The sequence below is a fragment of the Syngnathoides biaculeatus genome, chromosome 15, assembly GCF_019802595.1.
Source record: "Syngnathoides biaculeatus isolate LvHL_M chromosome 15, ASM1980259v1, whole genome shotgun sequence".
Lineage (NCBI taxonomy): Eukaryota > Metazoa > Chordata > Actinopteri > Syngnathiformes > Syngnathidae > Syngnathoides > Syngnathoides biaculeatus.
The window spans coordinates 14,544,580-14,555,444 of NC_084654.1; the positions used below are offsets into that span (position 1 = coordinate 14,544,580).

Here is a 10,865-nt window from a genome sequence, read left to right on the forward strand (position 1 = left end):
TGGATGGACCTCAACTTCCCATATTTTTGTAATTCCGTAGACACCAAACTGAGCTGAATCAACAGCGGCTGTGCCGGTCGCAGCCAAGTAGTGCATTCCATTTTGACTCACTTGCTACAAGACATGATTAATCAATCAGACGACTAATGAGTTATGATGCATAAACAGTGCAACAATTGAAACAACCTTCCGAGCATGGTTGCAGCCCATGAGTTGGGAAAACAATTGGTGCAACACTGCAAACCCAAAAAGCTTTTAGGTTTGTTTTTTTGATTAATCTCAGATGTTCATACTTAAATCACAATCAATAATGCATTGACAAATTAACACAATAGCTTCACTTGCCACTTCAGTTTTCATGCAAAAATTCTTGCGAACCACAACTAATTCCAAATTGACCTACAAGATCTAATAGAGGATTAGCCCATTCAGACCCAAAACATGTCAGCAATTCAGCTCGTATCTTAATTCCATTGTTAAGTAGCTTATGGTTTTGTAAACAGATTTCTGTGCTCATTCTTCTTGAGTCAAACAACCCCTGAACCTGTGCGATTTCTCTGTTTAGCATTATAATGGCGAACATTGACAATCTTCCCACATCAGATCAGAGCAGTTTTGTGAAATATTGCTGTTAATGTTTTCGAAACACTTCTGTTGAGGCTAATTTTAGCGAAGATGAATCGTGTCTACGGAGCACTCCAGCTGCAGCTCACTGAGGCGGAACCACTGCTGGGCTATGACTGGTCGAGGCTAAAATATGGCTCCCTCAGCTCGCTAACAAAACTGCAGATGTGCGTGAAGTGGCAGAGGGGAATTCTATACAGTAAGTCCCCCTGACACCAAGACAAGACATTACATTCATCTCGTCAGGAACACTTTCCCGTTTCAAGATATAGCACAGCCAAGCCCGCACATGTCCTCAATTTTACCAACCAATGACATGCATCTGGTTATTGGCCACCGGTAATAAAAGCAACTTATCTCTCTCACTGAATGCTCTCCATTATACCAGAATACAGAGAAAAACAAATAGTAGCAGGAATGTTCTGTTCCTTCTCACGGATCAAAGTGCCACAACTGTGGTCACTTGCAGTACACACGCACCTTCCATGAGTGGACAACACATGCCTGCTTCCCCACTCTGAGTGACTATTGCTTAGGTTTCCCACATTTCACATTTACCCACATATCAAAGCCCCAAAAGTTGGTTGGGTTATCACTTTGAAATAGTACCGCACGAAACTGCTAAACTATGCTGAATCTAACTCATCAGTCAAGAGCAGATGCGACATAACGCTCAACTGCCGCCAACAAAGTGGAGACTGTGGCGTGTATACTGCAGCACAGGATCAGGATGTGTGTGTGTCCGTCCCATTTACGTGAATCCTTCAATGTTACAATGATACAAATATTACCAAATCTGCTTGACCTGTGGGTGTGTGTTTACATCTCTCTTACGTCATTGGCTTGATACCCATGAACCTGAATTCCACAATTGATCACTCCGGGTTTGATTTACCTTGGCTTCATTTAGATGTTCATGTACAGTCTCTGGACATCCTGTCGAACATTAACTTCAAAACTTGGGAGAGCACAGCACACCTGGAAAACTGCTTTAGGAGAGGCTATTGCCAACTGTCACAGTGCGCAGGAAAAAAAAAACCCCAGCGGTAATGTGGACATGAAAGGAGTTTGGTCATGGGTAATATGGCACAATACCGTCTTGTGATTGGCGGAAATAGTCTGCCCTTGGATCATCCAGGAGCTCAAAATTGCATTGATGAATAGCCCATATGCTGCCATCATTTTCATCATCTCCAAAATATTTACACCTGTGGAATATTTCTTCCTGCCACTTCTCATTTTGCCTGCTTTACGCTTGCGCCGCTTTGCACCTGCCCGTCTATTTGAAGATGCTAAATCAGTCGGCGCATTTCCTCTCCAGTTTGACAAACCACATTTTGTGCTTTAAAATTATCCATTTGCGTACACCCCTCCCACAATGCACAAAATGAACTGCAAAGTAATTGAGCGTGTTTGGCAGACACAGTCCTGGTTGTGTCCGGAATGTAGATTAGGTTGCACAGCTGTTCGCGTGCGCAACTAAATTTGCGCCCATTCTTGCATGAGTATAAATCTTTAATAAATCCGGCTCGATGTGTGTTCTGGCTTACATACAGGTTCGACTTACAACTGTCAAGGAAACTATCGTAAGCCAAGGACCCACTGCAAAAGACAAAATTTGGATCAGGGGGTTTAATTCCCCCAGTGAGCAGCATTTACTCGATGGTCAACAAGCTCCAAGATGAGAAGAAAAAAAAACATTTCATAAATAAAGATGTGAAGGTGAACTCCCCAGACAACCAGTGGCCCAATTCCTGTCATACATTTGCTCTGAGCTCAACAAAATTGAACAATGAGGTATTGTTAAGAAGCCATAACTAAGGACACCCAATCCAGTCTCTTAACTAAATCCTGAAGTTGACACTTTTAATATTAGACATTACTTCAATCCCTTCAGCGGGAATTTCCTAGACACAGCTCGGGCCTGATAGGTTTTCATATTTCACTCCCGGCCAACAAGTTTTTCCCCTTGAGTGAAAAAAATAGCTGCTGCCAACGCCTAATAAACCGCGCGACTTAAGCGAGGACAGTTGGAAGATAAATCCCTTTATTTCTCTCCACGGAGGTCTTCTTAGGGGCCCTTTTCCAGCCCGGGGAAGTGTTGGCATCCACTCGGCCGAGGGGCCATCACGTCACGTTGCCTCCAGACGCAGCTCAACGCAAGCTGGTCCAGACCTGTTACTTTCTGGCATATTAAACGTGCATAGACTTTAATTTGGCCAACTGCAGCCTGACATTAAATGTAATTAACACCTCACTAAGTGTGCCTTCAGTGGGGACTGGGTGGGGGGGCGGTGGTGTGGGCTGGGGTGTTAGAGTGTAGGAAGGAAGGAAGTGCATCTAATGAGGAGACTGCTGGGGCCAATCAGTTTGTTGTGTAATCGACTTGCTGGGTTATGTGTGAGAGAGAGAAAGCAGTAAACAAGTGAACAGACAGATGCAGATCGAGCCTTGTAAACAACGTTCACTTGTAAAAATGTAAAGATAGTTGCCAAAAACAACTTGAACTTGTTATTTTACGGTCAGACAAAACAATGGCACCCATAAACCTGAAATATGACTGCAAATGTGGTTTCTATCATTTTAAACAGGCCAGGTAGTGGATAACTTAACAAGACAGTCCACATTTAAATTCAGCACACACGTGCGAATGTGACCAAAAAAGACTTGTAATCTGTTGTTGATAGTTCATTCACAATTAATGTCTTCCACCATCATCTGCTTGAGATTATTATGTCGGTGAGGCTATTCAACACTGATGTGGTCAAATAAAAATAGGGAGCTGCTCAAACCCCAATGAAGGACCGAGTGCAAATTAATTGCAAGTCTTTTCAATGCCAGGGTCTGAATAATAACAATAAAAGATAATAATAAAAAAGTCAACACATATGACTATTGGTGTAATGAGAAGAACATTTTCATTGTGTAATTTCACTTAACAGGACAGCCATTACAACACTATTACAAATGTTATTTTTGTGTCTGTTGGCATTGCCTTAGAAAGTTTCATTCTGCCAATTTTACTGATATGAACAAATGTGATATAGACTCACCAGACACAAAATTAGGTACAGTTAAACCAAGCGCTCTACCAAAATTGCTGATTGAGGTACCCAAACACTGCTGCTGATGCGACAACAGCTGAAGGTTAATCTTCTTCTTTTAATTTCGGCTTGCCCTGTTAGGGGTCGCCACAGCGTGTCCTCTTTTTCCACCTAGGCCTATCTCGTGCATCTTCCTCTGTCCTCATGTCCTTCCTCACAACATCCATCAACCTTTTCTTTGGTCTTCCTCTCGCTATTTTGCCTGGCAGCTCCATCCTCAGCACCCTTCTAACCAATATACTCACTCTCTTGCCTCTGGACATGTCTAAACCATCGAAGTCTGCTCTCACGAACCTTGTCATTTCTAATCCTATCCAACATGCTCGTTCTGAGCGAGAACCTCAACATCTTCATTTCTGCTACCTCAAGTTCTGCTTCCTGTTGTTTCTTCAGTGCCACCGTCTCGAATCCATACATCATGGCCGGCCTGACCACTGTTTTATAAACTTTGCCCTTCATCGTAGCGGAGACTCTTCTGTCACATAGAATACCAGACACTTTCCGCCAACTGTTCCACCCGCTTGGACCCGTTTCTTCACTTCCTTACCCCACTCACCATTGCTCTGGATTGTTGACCCTAAATATTTGAAGTCCTCCACCCTCGCTATCTCTTCTCCCTGTAGCCTCACTCTTCCCCATCCACCTCTCACAATCACGCACATATATTCTGTTTTACTTCAGCTAATCTTCATTCCTCTCCTTTCCAGTGGGTGGCTCCATCTTTCTAATTGTTCCTCTGCCTGCTCCCTGCTTTCACCGCAGATCACAATATCATCTGCAAACATCATAGTCCAAGGGGATTCCAGTCTAACCTCATCTGTCAGCCTATCCAACAAAGCTGAAGGTTAATCTATTGAAGTTTAAATTTTAAGTGAATTCTACAGGTTGCAGGATGTACCGGACCTTTCCCACAAAGTCAGTTGGGATACATTCCAGCTCACCTGCGACCAAACCGAGGACACGTGCAAAAGAAAATGAATAGATTACACTGTGCAGGTGTACCTCATGTTATGGCTTCATCTGTTTCTGTCATTTAGGTTGAAGTACTTAACAGCTACTTTTATTGGATTTCAGTGCATAAAAGTCTCCTGCGACATTCGCGGCTGCTAGTGTGCTTGTGTTTTATTCGTGCTTAAGTTGTTGATTCTCGTTCATCTAGTTATCCATATTACCTGCCTCTTATCCTCATCTGGGTCACTGAAGCCTAGGCAGAGTATACCCTGTTCTAGTAACCAGCCAATCGCAGGGCATACCAAAAAGCTTTCACACTCATATGTGCTCTGAGCAATTTAGTGTTGTCAATCCACCTACCCTGGATGCTTTTGAAATTCGGGAGGAAGTTGAAGTACCCAGAGAGCACGGCGAGAAAATACAAACTCCACACAATAAGGTCAGAGGTGAGATTCAAACCTAGAACCCAAGAACTGTGCTGGCTCACTCCCAATCTGTCGGGTATGTTAAAAGCATGCTTACGTTTGATGCATCTGTTGGTTCCTGGTGCCACAGCCCAGCCGGAGCAGCACTGCTGACCGCCGCACACATTCGGCCTGCACAGACGGAGACGTATGCACATGAGCATTGTTAGATAAGACACGGACAAGTCGCAGAGGACTAACTGTGCGTGTGTGCGTGTCTGTGTCCTCTGCCCTTTGCATGACAAGCCGAACTGATTTAATGTTGTTTTGGGTTCAGATTGTTCTGATGGAGGTGGCCGATCGATAATGACATGACACCTTGGAGAATACGCTATAATAGAATTTAAAGCAATAAGACGAAATTCAGGGGAGGGTCAGGAAACTCTATCTGACTGCGGACGCGCACATCCCTCTTAACATCATGCAAGAAGAGTCCGCAGTGAAAACAAGCCCGGAGTTATTCAAACCTTGCAGGGATTATGTGAGACACGCGGGACTTGAAAAGCACCCTGCATCCTCAATAAATCACTGAGCAAATGAGAAACGGCATGTTTAAAAAAAAATATATAACAGGATTCGTGCGCTCGTTAATCCTCACTTGATTCCGAAGCCCCTTTGTTTTGGAGCTAAATAGATGAAACGGGAGCAGAGCCCAAGAGCAAAATGAGGGGGTGACTCTGTTGGCGCTTGGACTGGCATGGTTGAAGACATTACAGAAAGTTCATGTCTGACTCATGGATATTTGAGAAGATAGGACGTGGATCGACTTCTTAACGTAGTTTGGCTTTTACTCATTACTGCACTGCGTGCTGTGCTGAGGCGTCACAGAGATAACGCAGTTTGTTGTTTGTTTGGCAGGCTCTGCATTGACATAAATCAAACACGCCAAAGTCATCAGTCAGCACATACAGATTCCACCGTGTGATTTATTGACGGAGCGAACACTTACCGATTCCGCAGGTCACGATTAAGACGATAAATCAGCTCGCGTTAACACCTCGTCTTTTGTTTACTGAAAGTGTGCAAAACGAAGGGGTTACGTTTCAGGCCCATAAAACGGGAGGAGCGAGTCAACGTGAACGTGGAAAAAAAAGGGCTGCAGGGAAGACGCTGAACCATTCTGAGTGGAAATGTGTGATGAAAAAACATGGAGTCCTGTAAAGCTGACTAAATAAACGTAGTCAAATAACCATTTATTACATTCTTGGCAATGTTGATAAATGCCTTAGACGTGGGGCAGGTAAGCCGACATGCATGAATGCAAAATGGTTATACACACACTTGTTCAATTCGGCTCTGCATAACTTTCGCTGTATGACTAACGGAAGGGTTTACAGATGTTATAACACACCAATCACGGATGAGGCTCTTTGTGAGGTCACAGCAGAGTCATCAACTCAGTATGTTGAGTGACTCGGCGTGAGTTGTGACCAACAGCGGGTCACGTGTGAATATGCGCTTGTGTTTATTTTACCTTTGTTCAATACAGCTAAAACTTTCAATTAAAGGTCCATTGGCAGCTGTGTCTATCCTACAGGTGGGGGGATTAGAATTTGTTCCAACTAGTGGTGGTATGCTGTATTAAATTAGCAAATTATGTTTACTTTACCATAGACATGCAGTTGTGGAACTTCAAAAAAGTGCTCTGCTACAGGCGCATTGGACTTTAGCTTCATTTACTCAATGTGAAATAAGCCAAATTTTTGACATTCTTTGTCTTTTACACATTCTTTCCTCCTGGTTTGTACTTATTGCTCAATCAGTATGTTTGGAAGAATAGTCAGCCCGGCATTAATATGCAATGTAAGTACAAATGATAAAAACTCTGATGCAGTGACGCCGAAAAGTGAATTGCAAAATATCAAGGAATGGCTATATTCCAAAAATTCTGAGGGACAGCCGAACGCATTTCAACAACAAAACGCAGTCATACGTCAGAAAGCACAGCAGGGAAATGTACAATTTGGTGGTGATTTTAATTTAGCCTTGGAAGCATTTTGTCGCGCTACTGAATGCCATTCTGTGCCAGTTTTCAAAAGCACAGTCACAACTTGTTTTTGTATCTCGAGATGTTATTGCTATTGACACACAAGCAGATTCTAGCACTGAACTGACAAGTCTAAACACACATTCTAACCTTAGCTTACCCTGTTGCTGTTCCCTAGTTGCGGACGCACCACAGTCTCCACTTTGCTGCAGAGGTCTACTTTATCTAAGATCACAGGCTTCTCTTGAAATAATAATATAGGAGAACATCACTCTCCTTGATTCTTCCCGTTTGTTGTCATGTCTCGTTTTGACTGACACATTCAATGTGGCATGTTTTTTTTTTTTTTTTTTTTTTTTTAGTTTTCTCAAGCAGCCCATTATTTGGTGATGGAATATGAACGAATCCAAACTGATGCAAAAAGAGCCAAGGTGAGCCGCTACTGTGCAATGGAAAAGTGGCATTCCGAATTTGACCTCTGCTGCAGTCAGTCAAAAATGCTTCAATGCTATGGCGAAGATTTTCTTTAGTGAAGCACCACTTTAATCAGGGAGTTTTGTCTCAATCGACTGTGAATAAATTTGACTGTCTTGATTAATGGAAAGTTTCACTGATGGGTTTTCTTGCACGCAATGGCTTACAGAATGTTTACTTTAACATAAGAGCAGAATTAAAGCAATGACGGAGTCTTGACAATAGTAAAGCATTTTGTCGAATCAACTCATCACCTCTTCAGCTTCTTCTTTTCCTTTCGGCTTGTCCCGTTAGGGGTCGCCACAGCGTGTCATTTTTTCCCATCTACGCCTATCTCGTGCATCTTCCTGTCGAACACCCACCGTCCTCATGTCCTCCCTCACAACATCAATCAATGTTTTCTTTGGTGTTCCTCTCGCACTTCCATCCTCAGCACCCTTCTACCAATATACTCACTCTCTCGCCTCTGGATATGTCCAAACCATCGAAGTCTGCTCCCTCGAACCTCATCTCCAAAACATCCAACTTTGGCTGTCCCTATAATAAGCTTGTTTCTAATCCTATCCAACCTGCTGACTCCGACCGAGAACCTCAACATCTTCATTTCTGCTACTTCCAGTTCTGCTTCCTGTTGTTTCTTCAGTCCCACCGTCTCTAATCTGTACCTCACCACTGTTTTATAAACTTTGCCCTTCATCCTAGCGGAGACTCTTCTGTCACATAGACCACCGGACATCACCTCTTAAGCATCTCCTTTAAATTGTCAGGATTTTTAAAAAATCGTAAAGTGGATCGTTTATTTCAGTGTCTGCCATTCAAGGTCAGCCACTCAAATCCTCCCTCTGATCATTATGTAAACACCCAGCTCCCCAACACCCCCGCATCTGTGAGTATCATGCTTTGTCCCTATGGAACAAACAGAACTGGATGCACCGAGGGTTCATTAGACAAAAATAAAAGAGCTTTAATATGGAAACAAGCCCTTTTCCTGCTGGGGAGTTTGATGGAGAAACACAAGAAGAAAAGACACAGAAACTCGTTGGACAAAACAGGTGGTTCTGATCGCCCAGCACATTTTTTTTTCTTTTGCAAATGCTCACCAGGCGAGCCGAGCCACAACAGCACATGGACACAGGAACTGTGCCCAAAAGAGGGACACACACAGACTGAGGCAGTCTGCAGGCATGCCTCAAAGTATTTTTAAAAATACTGATAGCGTTTAGTAACAGGAGGATATATTGGTCAACCTGCAGCAGAAGTTATTAGCAACTTTATGTAAACTAGCTGTGCATTGGGAATTTCTCCAATTGACTGATCACAGCTATTATGTCATGTCCTGACGTGACCCTTAATACATAATTAATTCTTTCAATCTGACTGTTTCTTGCTGGATTATGGAGGACATTAAGGATTATCCATCCATTCCTTTTGTATTGTGGTTAAATTATGGAAAATAACCAACTTGATCTTGCTAGTAACAGCATTTTGGCCATTGGCGATGATATCTTGACGCTTTTTCCTTCAATGGGACATTTGATGGAAAGTTTACTTCTTACTGCTTCCGCACACATAGTTGGGTATCAGGAGTGCCTGCCAACCCACCAGGTGTTGAATTTAAGATCCATCCATCTGTTTTCTGAGCCGCTTATCCTCACAAGAGTCACAGGAGTGCTGGAGGCAAAACACTATGAACTACGGGCAATTTAGAGGGTTCAATTAACCTACCATGCATGTTTTCGCTATGCAGGAGGAAACCGGTGTGCCTGGAGAAAATCCACGCAGGCACGGGGAGAACATGCAAACTCTGCCATCGTGCCGCCTGAATTAAACAACCAAAAAAAGTGTAGTTTGAGTATCTCCCTATTTCTTCAAATTTACTCACGGGCAAAGTTTTTAAGCTAATTCACATAATAACCACCACCACACCAACTTTCCCCGCCCAAAACTTCCAAAATAGGCCGGCTGAACTTCCAGAGTGAACGAGCCAGGTTCAAGCAGCAGACCAAGCAATGTCAAGTCAAAGCCAAAAGGTAAGCAGGGCTGCAGTGTCAGTGCAGTTTACCGTAAGATAACAGTGTTCGCTTCTGATAATGAGCTGATACTGAATGTTTGCCTGAGCTGATGACATGGTGGGTCCGATATAATGGTTACTGGATAAATCAGACAATAGGGAGTGATCAATGTGTCCAAAAGAGCTTCCATTTGTCACTAGGACTGCAGTACTTCCATGTCACAGATATGCAATAATGCAACAACAATTTTGCTCTGTACAGTAATTTGGGTGTATATGGGTTTAAAAAAAAAAAGTGCTTTCATTGACTGACAACCAACTATATTGGAGGACCCAACCGCCTCCCTCCTCCTATCATTCCGTTGGATCAAGTATTCCAAAATCTTTTGTGTGGCTAATACATGAGTCGCACCTCCCTCATTATAAAACAGACTTAAGCACCTTTATGATCTGGTGCAATTGTGATGTGCCGTTAGCAAGCCAGCTACGCTTAAATCTTAAAACGCATCTTCCCTTCAGATAGAGCGCCTCATTGCCGGCAAGGAAAGAGGATAAAACATATTTTTAATATAAATACCCACTTGAAAAGTGTGCATCGGGGTTTGGAACTGCTATGGCTACTATAAACCACCTCTTTGTCGCTGCATGGAAAACCCACACAAGAACCCATTGGTGTATATTCCAGACACTGGAGGCTTCGAGCAGATAGAGAGAATTTTTTGTCGACTTTACACCGATTTGATCAGATCGGCCATTTGATTGGTTTTATAATTCGCCAAGCTGATCTATGACGTCATTGAACAGCTCTGAGAAAGACATTTACTTCGCCGGCGTCCACAGTATTATATAAAGTATTTCTGCTAAACTGCATACCTGTATGAATGATTGTTTGGTTGATCTGCTCCACGATACTTTGGTATTAATGAGTGCAACTCACTGGAGCCCAATGATGGTGTGTGTTATGGGGTTCTGAAGGGAGTCCATCCCCACTGACTAACCCAACCCTAAACTGGTCGCCAGCCAATCAGAGGGTACATAAAAACAAGCAAACAATCATTTGTACTCACATTCACACCTATGGACAATTTAGTCTTCACGTAATCTTCCGTGCATGATTTGAGGATGTGTGAGGAACCCGGAGTACCCGTAGAAAACCCACACAGGTACGGGCAGAACATGTAAAGTCCATACAAGCGAGGGTGGATTTGAACACGGATCCTTGGAACTGTGAGGCGGAAGTATTACCCACT

General features: G+C 43.1%; 1 protein-coding gene across 1 annotated transcript in view; it reads right to left on the minus strand.

The window, feature by feature from the left end:
* Nucleotides 1–10,865, minus strand: part of LOC133513438 (latent-transforming growth factor beta-binding protein 1-like) — a 118,763-nt gene that overhangs the window by 106,689 nt on the left and 1,209 nt on the right. Inside the window, exon 2 of the mRNA XM_061844244.1 lies at nucleotides 5,202–5,275. Within this exon, the coding sequence (XP_061700228.1) occupies nucleotides 5,202–5,275 (74 nt within the window). The remainder of the gene's footprint in view (nucleotides 1–5,201; nucleotides 5,276–10,865) is intronic.